The 13,098-nt window shown below is 46.4% G+C and overlaps 1 protein-coding gene across 2 annotated transcripts; it reads left to right on the top strand.

Moving 5' to 3' along the window:
• Window positions 1-48: 48 nt before the first annotated feature.
• On the top strand, window positions 49-8,701 carry Fzd4 (frizzled class receptor 4). Of its 2 annotated transcripts, none has more exons than XM_005085368.4 (2): window positions 49-633; window positions 2,645-8,701. In XM_005085368.4, exons 1-2 carry the CDS (start codon window positions 355-357, stop codon window positions 3,971-3,973), a joined length of 1,608 nt encoding a protein of 535 aa, XP_005085425.1. In that variant the 5' UTR covers window positions 49-354; the 3' UTR covers window positions 3,974-8,701. The 2 variants fall into 2 exon arrangements, with proteins under 2 accessions (XP_005085425.1, XP_040584745.1); XM_040728811.1 differs by lacking the exon at window positions 49-633 and adding an exon at window positions 673-1,998.
• The last annotated feature ends 4,397 nt before the right edge of the window (window positions 8,702-13,098 follow it).

Genomic DNA, 13,098 nt, shown 5'->3' with positions numbered 1-13,098 from the left:
CGCCCCCGCCCAGCGAACCTCCAGCGCCGCGGAGCGCTGGGGCGGTGAGAGCAGCGCGGCGTAGAGTGCAGGCGGGCTTCGCTGAAAAGCCGGACTCGGCCGGCGCCGGGTTCTGGGATCGCCGCCTGCAGCCATGACCCTAGCAGTCCGTCCCTCTGCCCCGGCTCCGGGTGTCTGATATCCCTCACGGTCTTGTACAGCTGCTGGAGAGGCGGCCGCTGCCCGCTCGTCGCCCTTGGCGCCTTACCCGACTCCCTATCCGGAGCTGGGAGCAGCGCGGCCACCGGCGCCCCTGTGCAAACTGGGGGTGTCTGCTGGAGCAGCCCCCGCCGCTGCTGCCCGTGGCTCTTGGCCATGGCCTGGCGGGGCACAGGGCCGAGCGTCCCGGGGGCGCCTGGAGGCGTCAGGCTGGGGCTGCTGCTACAGTTGCTCCTGTTCTTGCGGCCGGCACTCGGCTTCGGGGACGAGGAGGAGAGGCGCTGCGACCCCATCCGCATCGCCATGTGCCAGAACCTCGGATACAACGTGACCAAGATGCCCAACCTGGTGGGACACGAGCTGCAGACGGACGCCGAGCTGCAGCTGACAACTTTCACGCCGCTCATCCAGTACGGCTGCTCCAGCCAGCTGCAGGTGGGCGCCCCTACCCCCACCCCTGGAGGTATACAGGGACTCCCGAACTCCTTCCTTGGACAGATTAAGCCCTCTGCTCCCCTCCTAACTTGAGGGTACAACTCCTGGCAAAGTGATTTCCACCCCGCACCCCACCCCCCACTTTTCTGTCCCTCTTGGAGACTGGAAGCCAAAACGTTGTGTAAGTCATCTGGCCCGCGAAAGAACCCATTCTTACACCCCGCCCTTCCGTTTTTCTCCCCTGCCCTTGTCTGGCCAAGCCCCTAACCCCAGTGGAGCTGAGGGTTGTCTTGGCCAAGGATTCCGGCAGCCGCTGTTTGGTGGGCGAGTCCTGGCAGGGCAGCCAGTTGCACCTAAAACTGGGAAGGAGTGATAAGGATGCAGAACTTCGCCCTTCCAGGTCGCTCGTCGACCTCCTTTCTCCCTGTATTTTTCAGCGTAGGTTACCAAATAAAACATCGCTGCAGAATCGTTTCCTGCAGAATGCCCCCGACACAGTCACCCTGTACTCTTCAGAGGTCATACAGGAAAGCGTTGGCCTCAGTTCTTTCTTGTCCTTAGGGTTTGAGGCAGGTTTAATATTTGGAGGGACTGAAAAAGCTCCAGGAAGGTAGTTTGCATATCTGAAGACCTTCTCCCCTCTCCTTTGGGGACGGTCATTAAAATGTCAAAACTTACATATGTTGCGATGATACAGAAATTCTTCCTATAATACGTGAAAGGTAATTTGCATATACAAATGTAGTTATGATTTCGCATATCCAGTCCACTCAATCAGGAGGTGGATTGGAAGGGAGTTTTAAAAACTTAACACTGGTCATGTTTTGGTTGGTGAGGCTGAGTGACTTTAATAAAGCTAGAAAAGAGGGCAGTTGGTGAAAAATAGAAGTTAGAGTTGTCCAGACAGAAACCTCAAGGAATCTTTAGTTCTGCCTGCAGAGAGATAAGAAACAGTTTACTTACCAGCTCGTGTTTCTACATAGGTCATTTTAAAAGCGGGATTGTGGTCTGGGGAAGATGGTGGGGTTAGACCGGTGAAATATCCCTGTGGAGGTTTCAGGACTTCAAAACTAGGTTATAAAAGCTTAGGGAATGATCCTCTCCCTCTCAGTTTGGAAATAGCACATAGCTGACATCAGTGGCAATTTTGTTGGAGAAACAGCTTTTGCGGGGATATATATTTTTAATTACATGTATCCTGGGGAAGCAGCCAAGCTGTTTTGAAAGACAAGACTGGATCCCTTTACATGCTGGAAAATAGTTACTTGTAACTCTAGACTCCATAGACAACATCTGTAAGGAGCCAAGGAGACTGTTTATCAATGCTGGAGGAATTGAGGACAGCAACTGGACTCCCGCCTGCTGGTATTGCAATTGCAGGGGCTTAACGTTTACATCTTCCTATTGTGCCTCGTTATTATTCATTGACGAAATGCTAGCCAAACAACTCCCTGGAGACCAGACCCCTTAACCCATATCTCCTCCTCGAGTCTGACAGTCTCAACTTAGTAAATTTTCTGTCATAAATATGGGATTGCCTTTTGAAAATTGAAACGGAAATTAGGAAAAACAGAATGGTAACAGAATTTATATTCTCTTACACTTATTTTTAAGGTGACAGAGAAGTGAGGACAAAAGTCAAATACCCATCACCTAAGTGACCACGTCACTTTATTAGACTCTTTAGATCTTTCAGATGGTAGCTAGAAGGAGAGAGATATTGGAGTTAGTTTTTAAAAGTTTATTTTCCTAAGGTTTATGTGGGAAAGATATGGAAGCTCCATACATTTATTTATCCATTTATCTTCCTCTGAAAAGGGTTACTAGAGCCCAACTAAGGAAACTGTAAAAGTGATGGATAATAGGCACCAGTATCTCAGGCAGGCTAAACAGACATATTCCCAGCAGGCTGGCTTAGGAGTAGATATTGCCTGGAAGTGTTCACTCTGCTTTGTGCATTTTCTCAAAACCCCCCTCATTGTTTTCTTTGTTCGTGTCACTCCTTTTCCAGTTCTTCCTGTGTTCAGTTTATGTGCCAATGTGCACAGAGAAGATTAACATCCCCATTGGCCCGTGCGGTGGCATGTGTCTTTCAGTCAAGAGACGATGTGAACCAGTCCTGAAAGAGTTTGGTTTTGCCTGGCCGGATAGCCTGAACTGCAGCAAGTTCCCACCCCAGAATGACCACAACCACATGTGCATGGAAGGACCAGGCGATGAAGAGGTGCCCTTGCCTCACAAAACCCCCATCCAGCCAGGAGAAGAGTGCCACTCTGTGGGAACCAACTCTGATCAGTACATCTGGGTAAAAAGGAGCCTGAACTGTGTTCTCAAGTGTGGCTACGACGCTGGCTTGTACAGCCGCTCAGCTAAGGAGTTCACGGATATTTGGATGGCGGTGTGGGCCAGCCTGTGTTTCATCTCTACCACCTTCACTGTGTTGACCTTCCTGATCGATTCATCCAGGTTTTCTTACCCTGAGCGCCCCATCATATTTCTCAGTATGTGCTATAATATTTATAGCATTGCTTATATTGTTCGGCTGACTGTAGGCCGGGAAAGGATATCCTGTGATTTTGAAGAGGCGGCAGAACCCGTTCTCATCCAAGAAGGACTTAAGAACACAGGATGTGCAATAATTTTCTTGCTGATGTACTTTTTTGGAATGGCCAGCTCCATTTGGTGGGTTATTCTGACACTCACTTGGTTTTTGGCAGCAGGACTCAAGTGGGGTCATGAAGCCATTGAGATGCACAGCTCTTATTTCCACATTGCAGCCTGGGCTATCCCTGCAGTGAAAACCATTGTCATCTTGATTATGAGACTAGTGGATGCCGATGAACTGACGGGCCTGTGCTATGTTGGGAACCAGAACCTAGATGCCCTCACTGGCTTTGTGGTGGCTCCTCTCTTTACATATTTGGTGATCGGAACTCTGTTCATTGCCGCGGGTTTGGTGGCCTTATTCAAAATTCGGTCAAATCTTCAAAAAGATGGGACAAAGACAGACAAGTTGGAACGGTTAATGGTCAAGATCGGGGTTTTCTCAGTACTGTACACGGTTCCTGCAACCTGTGTGATTGCCTGTTACTTCTATGAAATCTCGAACTGGGCACTCTTTCGGTATTCTGCAGATGACTCTAATATGGCAGTGGAAATGTTGAAAATTTTTATGTCTTTGCTCGTGGGCATCACTTCAGGCATGTGGATTTGGTCTGCCAAAACTCTTCACACCTGGCAAAAATGTTCAAACCGATTGGTGAATTCTGGGAAGGTAAAGAGAGAGAAGAGGGGGAATGGTTGGGTGAAGCCAGGAAAAGGCAATGAAACTGTGGTGTGAGACTAGCCAGCTTCTACACTGTCCTCATTTTGAAGGAAGTTACGCAGTGGCTCTCAGTTTGAACAAACTAGAAACACTTTCGCACCCCGCTGTCAGCCCGCCACCCCTCACCCCACCCAGCATCATAAAAGCGACTTTGGAATGATCCAAAATGGAAAAGCCAGTTAGAGGCTTTCAAAGCTGTGAAAAATCAAGATGTTGATCACTTTAGCAGGTCTCAGCTTCGAGAGTAAAGGTCCTGCTTAGATTCCTGAAGTTCAGGGTGATGCTGTTTGCCCCTACTGGGTGGGATTTCAGCTGTGAGTTGATTACTTGCAGGGAAAAAGATTAATTTTTTAAAACTCTTTTAAATTTTAAATAGTAACTAGGTCTTTCAGATAGCAAAGTGATCTGTAAACACTGGAAACACTGGGGTGGGAGACGTGTTGCAGAGTTTGATAGTTTGGCTGGTCTAACATAAACATCTTCTGGCCTACACTGTCTGCTGTTTGGAACTCTGGAGCGCACTCCCAAGAGGTGGTGTCAAAATCCTTCCGTGCCTTTGTCGTAAAACAGAATTGTTTGAACAAACAAAAGTACTGTACTAACACACGTAAGGTATCCAATCTCTCTCTCTCTCTCTCTCTCTCTCTCTCTCTCTCTCTCTCTCTCTCTCTATCTCTCTATCTCTCTCTCTCTGTAATTTCAACATCCATATTCTAGGCAACCCCTGTTTTCCTCACTTTTCACTAATGACTGAAGGAAAATTATTTTTATAGGACTTTTTTGCACTGCAGCATGCCTAATGAGGGGGGAAGGAAAGGTGATTCACTTTCTGACACTTAATTCAGAGGAAAACGAGATTTACTAAGTTGACTTCCCTTACCGACCCCAGAGACCTATTGCATTAAGTAATGTTAAGCAATTGGGACTTAAAATATTTTAGTTTGTGTGATTGCATCTAGGCAGACGCCAGTCTGGAAGAACTGAAATGTTAAATTTCTTGGCAACTTTGCATTCGCACAGATTAACTGTGTAATTTGTGTGTGTGTCAATTACAATTAAAAGCAAATTCTTGGACCATGACATAGTATACTCAATTGACTTTAAAACTGTGGTCAGCTTGCATTTGTAGTGATAGTGCCTCTCGCCACCCCCCCCCCCCAGCATAAGAATGTTATCAGAGTTTGGTCTACTTACCACAATGGAGACTTATTCAACTTTGCAAAGGCAACTAAGGACAGCAGACCCGAATTCTTGGTGCATAATTGTTCCTTAGTAATTGGCAAAGGCTCCTTATAAGACTTCATTAGAGGCAGTGTGGCCTGGAGTATTTATATGGTGCCTAATGAATCTCTAGAATGCCAGCCAGAAGCTGGATTGGTTAGCAGGGGATATGGTATAGACTGTATGAAATGAGCTGCAAGGTCTAACAGCACGGGTCTTAATTGCCTTTGCTGGGGTATCCAAAGCTCTTAAAATTTATGCTTTAAGTCCCTCACGAGGGGGTACCCGCTAGCAACCTATCAAAAGTTGCAGTTCATTTAAAATTGTAACTGGCCTTTCTCTTAACCTGCCTTAGGCCTTTTAATCACCAGATCTCTGGGACAAACTGTTGTACATGTCACAGGTTGCTCTCCTCGTATTTCATACCTGTCTGCTTCAGCAACTGTAGTTATTTATTTATTGATTCATGCTTTGTCCTTTTAGTAAGCAAGATCTTTGTGTTTTGCCAATCATACTTCACGGAGAAACATTTCACAGACTAAATCCCAAAAAAGTGATCAAATTCTGGGAAATACACATTTTTTAAAATTGGGTGGGTTTTTTTTTTTGAGCTTTGTCTGTGACTTGACATTTTCTCCCTACACCCTTTGTTTTTGCAAGTTATGTAACTATCTGAGGTCAAGACGCATATATGTGTGTTCAGAAAGGAGTCCTAGGGCTTGTGGGATAGAGGCCTCCATGCACCTGGGTGGCCCCTGATGATTTACGCAGTCTAGGTACCTAGGCTGGACTAGGGCATAAGGCTCTAGGAGCATGAGAACTGATCCCTGGCAGGGCCACTTTGACTCCTGAATGAGCTGCCTATGAAATGTGAAGTGGACACGCCCTGTGCTGCTCACAGACAGTTCCCATAGCTGTCTAGGGCCCTGGGGTATGCACCCAAGGGCAGATTCTGCCCTTACTCACGCTCTGCTCTGGTGTCTTGGGAGTTGTGCAGTGACTCTGGCCCAGGGATAGGATGGAGGACCAGGCTGTAGCTGACTGCTTTGGCTGTATAGGCTTTGTAATGCAATTCTCTTTGTAATGCTTCAGTGACTTTGGGACCAAGACAGCACCCTCCAAAGGGCTGGGCCACAAGTAGGTGCTGGACATGTGTCAACAATAACCGTGACAACAGCAAGCCCTTGGGTGAACCTGACCACCTGCATTCTAAATTCTGGAGCTCGCGTACTGACAATCTTTCTGTCCCATCAGTCACTTGCTTTTTCGGGGGAAGTTATGTTTGAGTAAAGGGGGCTGTCAGTTCAGACTGGTTTTAGTAGTCTTAGCAATGTCATGGAGTTGTTGGGCCTTCCCTTTCGTATTCCAGAAGATGGAGAATGTTTCCAGTTTCCGGGAAATGAACCTGGAGACTGAGGAGTCCCTTACCAACACCCTTCAAGCAACCTAATTACTTCTTCATGCCTTTTCCACTAGCTCCTTCTCACACATCTCTTCCTGGGTTTCTCTACCTTTCCATGATTAATTAGTGACAGAAAGCAACAGCCTTGCCTCGTGACAATCTCCATACAAACTCCCTAGGACAATCAGAGTAGGTCAAGGACTGTGAGTTCCAGCATCTACTGTGGCCTTGGGCACAGGATGGTCAGGGCTTGGAATGTTCCGTGGGACTTCTGCAGGTATGTTTGAGGACAGCAGCATGCTGAGTGGAAAGCTGGGTTTGTTTCCTTTCTCTGATATCTGGAATGAGTAAGTGTGAGTGTAATTTTTCAAGAAAAAGTCCTCAAGCTTCCAAATGTTCTCTTAAGCACAGCCGAGGACTCCCCTGCCCCAACCTCTTTTTTGATAAATCCCTTTGTCTTGCTTCATAACAGCCAAACCTTAGGGCAGAGGAACGCTGTGTATGGGACAAGTGGCCAGAAGCACCTGGTGGAACTGCTGGGCTGATCTTATCTTTCTTCCTTTATGGCGACCCATTTCCTGGTTGCTGAGATGGCTTCTGAGCTGGCACAGCGCCCAGAGGCCTGAAGCCAGAGAAAGGTGATACTATTTCCTGAGACGTTCCCTTACTCTCTTCTTTCCATCACTCCCTCGCTTGTGCTCCCTAAACCCAGAACCAGAGACGTACCCTCATCAGGTTCCGAACTGTCTGGCCACATCTGACATCTCCATCCCTCTGCTCACAGAATGAAGTGTCTTTGGTATTGAGTGCCTAGTTGGGTCATAGGACACTAAGAAGGTCTTGGCATCCTCTGCCCTGGAAGAGCAGGCACAATCGAAAGAGGTTTCACCAGTGTGACATGTCTGTTTAGGTGTCCATAGCATCAGTTAGGGAGGGAAAGCACGAGGGCACAGGCTTTGGCAGGAGCTGCTTCATGTGTAAATTCCATCCTGTGACAGAGGGCAAGGGAGAGAGGTGCTGTTCCTGCCAGTCCCCAGACTTGGACAATGCTCTTTGTTCTCTTATAGTTTTTGACTTCAGTGTCCCTGTCTGAGTTTGCAGTATGTCTGGCAAAGGACCTGGTTATCATTTTCCCTCCATGCCTAGGTCAAAGATCTTGAAACTCCCGAGAGAGCATTTTGCTCCTACGAAGGATCGAATACTGAAGCCCCAAGTAATAGATTTTGTTCCGCTGGCACCCGTTATTTTATTTGTCCTGCCTCCCACCCTCACCCCAGCATACCTCTTCGCCTGATAAGCACATTTGCCCTGGTGGTAACTTCTTTTTGTTTTTCATTTGCTTTATTTTCCCTCTTTGCTGAGCCAATTCTTAGTATTCACCCAGGCAGTAGGGAGAGAGTCTTTTTGGAATCCCATATGAGCTGCGTCCTCAGAGCCTTTGTGCCTTCCTGATCTCCCACAACGTTCAGTTAATGAAAACTGCCGTCCCATTAGTCTTCCAAAAGGGGTTAAGCTTAGCTCTGTGCCACAAAAAAAAAAAAAAAGTATGTGTCCTCCCTCCCGAACTGCACACGTTTCAAAATCCTGGAAGTTTAACAGGCTGAGGCCCTGATTTGACTATGGGCATAGGGGGAACTAAGTTGCTTTCTAGAAATTTGCTAGTGGGCATCTGGGTAGTTCTGAGTTTATTGTACCTCACAAAGATGGTGTGAGGCCTTAGAAGGCCCAAGGCTGAAGGCCCCTTGTGCTCTTCATAAGAAAGATCAACTAAGTAATAGTCCCAGTCTGCAGAAAGATAGAATACACTTAGAGCTGTTCTATGGAGCAGTCTGGCTAGTTGCTCTCTGGCATTGTCTTGGATTGTCATGCCTCTCAACAGCTCTAGAAACCTGGAGGTAACCTGGGGCCATTCAAACGCTTGATATAGAGGTACCAGGCAAACCCTGCTATACATACCCTGAATAAATTGCTAATTTTCAAAGGAAATAGGCCCTCCTTTTAAGGATGTACAAAAGTGTGTCTGCATTGATGTCTGTACTGTAAATTTCTAATTTATCACTGTATTAAAAAAACTTGCTATTTAATTTTGTATTAAAGGAAAATAAAGTTTTGTTTATTAACTGGTGTGTGGTTTGGTGTGTTTTTTGAAGGTGTATGATAGTCCCCAGCCATGAGAAAGGGATGGATTAGTTTGTCTGGTAGATTGAGAAATTGCTTGTGCTATCTTTTGTCCTGTGGGATTTCTCCTGGGTTGTCAACCCCCCACAATCCAAGGACAATGCAAGCAAGTGGATCACATGATGCTTGGGATGTAGCGAAAGTTGCCAACCCAATGATGCGATCCCTCTCTTGGTATGCCCAAGAGGGGCCATCTTTCCCTTTGAAGTTCAGGCTAGTGGCCTGAAAACAGATTTCTTCTTGCTGCTGAGCTCCAAACCTCTTACACAATGGTTCTGGTTTGTGTGTATCTTATCCTTCTGGGAAAAGAAATCGTCTTGGGCTAATTTTCTAAGTTGGGTGGTCTCTGTCCCTATATCCAGAGAAGTCACTGGACAAAGCAACTATGTTAACATGTTAGCATTGGAGGTAGTTTAGTGGTGGAGTACTTGCCCAGCATGTGTGAGGCTCTGGTCTTGATACCCAGCACTTCAAAATAAAACAAGAACCATCAGGACATTATCGTCATATCCAGTAATACGGACCACACAGAGAACAGCGAGCTACTGCCAACGCTGATATCTGCTGATGTCATGGTTGAGAATGTCCCTCTTGACTTGCTTTAAATGTTTGCCACCTTTTAACTAGGCTTGAATACCACCCTGCTTGGGGGTGAATAAAAAGCTCTGTACAAGGATTTGCAATACTACTCTCCTTATCTGCAGATTTCCATTATAATTTTATCTTAAACCCAAATGAAGGGAGGCATGTAATTTAAATTCTCTTCCTTGTAAGTCAGACTGTGATTCTCATCCCATTACCTACTCATTAAGTAGTTATGAAGTTAAGGGAAAGTCAACACAATCTGGAATGAATTCATAATAATCCCTTGCACTTGTAGAAACACTTTCCAATAGAAAATATCATATGTAATTTTGTTTCATTCTCAGGGTGTTTCTGAAGTAGGGCAAGCATTGCCTGCAGAGAGAAGCCCAGACTTTCAGAGGGTGAGAGTAACACAGTAAGACAGATGGAAAGAGAGATAGTATCAACCTTGGGATTTTGTTTTTCTTCTACATAGGATTTTGCTCTTATCATGCCTGTGGGTTGTATTGCATCCTCTCGAAAAAAAATGTTGAAGACCTAATCCTGGATATCTGTGATTGTCACCTTATTTGGTAAGGGAGGCTTGGTAGATGTAATTAAATGAAAATGAATTCATATTACATTGGGGTCTCCCTTAACCCTAAAGCTATTATCCATCAAGTACTGGTACACATAGACACAGACACAAAGGGAAGTGTTACATGTTTAGGAGTTTGAAGTTCTGTAGTTATAGGCCAAGAAAGAACTATTAAAGTTTGCAAGAAGCCTCCTGAACAAGAAAATCATGAAGGATTCCTCTAGGAGCTTCCAGAAGGAACCACTGATTTCAAGTTTCTAGTTTCCATGGCTTTAGGAGAATGAACCTGTCTTTTAGGGCTTATAAAGCATAATCACTACTGTAAATAATTTTATCCATAAACTGGCCACCTCTAGAGTAAACTCCATGATCCCTGACACTCAGCCGGTTTGAAAGGAACTTGGCTGATCTCCCACCCACCTACCCCCAGTGGGAGATCTGTGTGCAGGGGCCAAGACCCTAACTGGAATGCAGGCTAAGGACTTTCGGCATTTCTGTGCTGAGAACTGAGTTTTCCCTTTCCCATTTTAGCCTTCACAGGCGATCATAATTTTAAAGTTGAGCTGACTCTTGACCAAAGAGGTCAGCCTTGGCCTCCTGTTTTGGAGGTTCTGGGCCCAGAAATAAACTGTACTGGGAGAAGGGCTCAGTCTTCTGAGTTTTCCTTCTCTGAGCAGCTGAGCTGGTAGGATTTGTAGAATCTACCTTATGTTCAGCAAAAGTGTTGGCCTTACAGAGCTTCAGCCCAAATTGCTATCACCTGAGGGTCCTAGAAAGCTCCACCCTCCTCCCTCAGACTCTCTTGTCCTAAGGTTATGACATCCATGGCTCCTTTGATCAGCAGCCCTTCATGGCAAAGGCACCCGACTTAAAGTCCCACGATGAGAAAAGATAAAATGGAATGAATTGCTTGATTTCATTGGCCTCCCACCAGGATTTCTGTCACCACTGAGAGGGAAGTTTTAAATTCTTCCTTTTAGGATTATTAGTTTGGGCTGGGGGGAAGAGAAGACAAGACAATAAAATGGGGAAAGATCATAGATTCTTCCATAGTGCCTAAAGATGACATCTACATACAAATTGAACATGAGACTCAAAAGAGGGCAAAACTGTTGAACCTTACATAGATAATACAAAGAGACAGGGGCCGGGGAGGGAAGGAGGTGGCTTGGGCCATGAGAGACAAAGGGAGAGGGACTGGAGAAGAGCCTTGGGGAGGAGGGTGTGCACTCCTGGAAGTCATCACTGCTGGCAACTGGCAGTCTCTCTGAGCCAGGTGTCACACCCAAGTCTCTTCTTCCCATAGGGGTTTCTGCTAGATGGAGGGGCGGGGGAGGGACAGCAGAAAAGGCCGTGTTTTCCTCTGGTGATTACTAACACTGACAGATTAAGTTTCTTTTTCCAAAGGTTAGCTTTCTGGAGCTGTTTCTGTTTCTGCCTCTACAGAGGCCGCAGTTTCTCCAAACAACCAGCTTGAGGCAAGTCCAAGAACAGTTGGGTACTGTGTGAGATTTTGACTCCCTCACATCCAATCCCCTTTTCACCCAAGAATGTGCTTAATCTTGTGGCTAGGCTGCCTCTCTAATGAGAGATTAAATGATTGGGTAGCCAGATTTCCTGAAAGGCCCTGAGGGTTGCATCGTCCCATTTGCTGTGAGATAAGTGGCCGGAGTGTAAACCACGTGGTGGAGTGTTAAGCCATAGAGACACACCAGACGTGGCTTTGCCATTTCCCTCTCGCCTCCTCGCCTACGCATTCGTAGCTGCATGCGTGTGTGCGTGTGTATGGGGATGGGTGTGTTTTCCCCTTGCCTGGAGTGCCCATTCCATCTTTTTCAATGAGCTTATGTGTTTCCTGTCCTGGTGATTGAATTCTTGTTTTACCTCTCCTGGGAAGGTGCCCTTGGTCTTCAGACTGGCCACTTCCTATTCTCTTTTTCTTCTCACTATGGTGAGCCTTAGTCTTTGTTTTCAAGTCTGGGAGCCTCCCCGCACCATCTGAAGTGGTGTGCACAGGCATCCATCTGCCTGCTAGATTGAGTTCCCCACAGACTCTGAGCACATGGTTTCTCTACATGCTTCTGCATCCTTGTGTTGCAGCTGGCGTAGAGCACAGGTTCCGAGTATACAGGGAGGAAGGGGGGGGGGAGAGAATAAGGAAAGGGGAAAGGAGCAGGTGGGAAAGGCAGGGGCTTGACCTGAGCCTAGCAGAAGGAAACCAAAGGTAACAAAAGCCATCGCATGGCAGGATTTCTGGAAAAAATGTTAGGACACCAGCCTCAAAATGGGGTACAGCGTACCCCATTTCGCTAGCCTCAAAAATGGGGTACAGAGTAAAGACCTACCAGACAGTGTTACTTATTCTTGGTTTCTCTTCCTTGCCATGTCTTCTTTGCCCTAGCAAATATTTGTAGAGTGTTTGCTTCATATTCAACACTGGAGTAGGCCAGGAAAAGAGAGAGGAGATGATCGAAAACAAAACAGCAAACACGGGAGACAAAGTCCAGCTTTGACTCCCCACATGCAGGTCAAAGAACAGAAAGGGAACTTAGGTCGTATGAACAAGGTTTAAACCTGGAGAAAAACACTGCCTTGTAAATACTGGTTTTACAGCAGAATGAGGGTGCACTGTGCGCCAGCCACTGTCCTGCAAAGATGCTGTGACGAGCCTGTGTCTCCCTCCACCCCTCCCTCAAATTGGGGCAACTAGTTGGTCATATCTTTGATATCATTTCTTCCTGACCCAAGCAAGCTTCGAGGCTTTGTTGGATTTAGCTTGGGTAGAGCGGCTTCCAAATACCCAGCACAATTTAACCCCCTCTCTCAGCCACTCTCTCAGTCAAGTTTCTCCTCACACAAATTTGAAGGGAGAAGGGAAAGGAAGGAAGGGGAGCAACAGAGACGGTGGCTCTAGAAGCCTGGCTCTGTTCCTGTGACCGTCTATATTCAATATGTGAAGGGTGAAATCTAAAAGCCACCCCCACATGACATCAGAGACATTTAATCATTAGACCGAGCTGGCCGCCTCCATAGGACATCTTTTCTGAATCCGTGTGGATTTGTAACATTTGTATGCAGCAGGACGTTTCTATAGGAGTCTGCTTTGTGTCCTTGGAAGCTGCTTCTGTCAACACGGCCATGTCATAATTCTAGAACCCCCAGATAGATTGTTCTGTA

The sequence above is a fragment of the Mesocricetus auratus genome, unplaced genomic scaffold (genome assembly GCF_017639785.1).
Source record: "Mesocricetus auratus isolate SY011 unplaced genomic scaffold, BCM_Maur_2.0 Super-Scaffold_4256, whole genome shotgun sequence".
Classification (NCBI taxonomy): domain Eukaryota; kingdom Metazoa; phylum Chordata; class Mammalia; order Rodentia; family Cricetidae; genus Mesocricetus; species Mesocricetus auratus.
The sequence above is the reverse complement of the archived record's forward strand: the minus strand, read 5'-3'. Positions and strand labels throughout refer to the sequence as shown.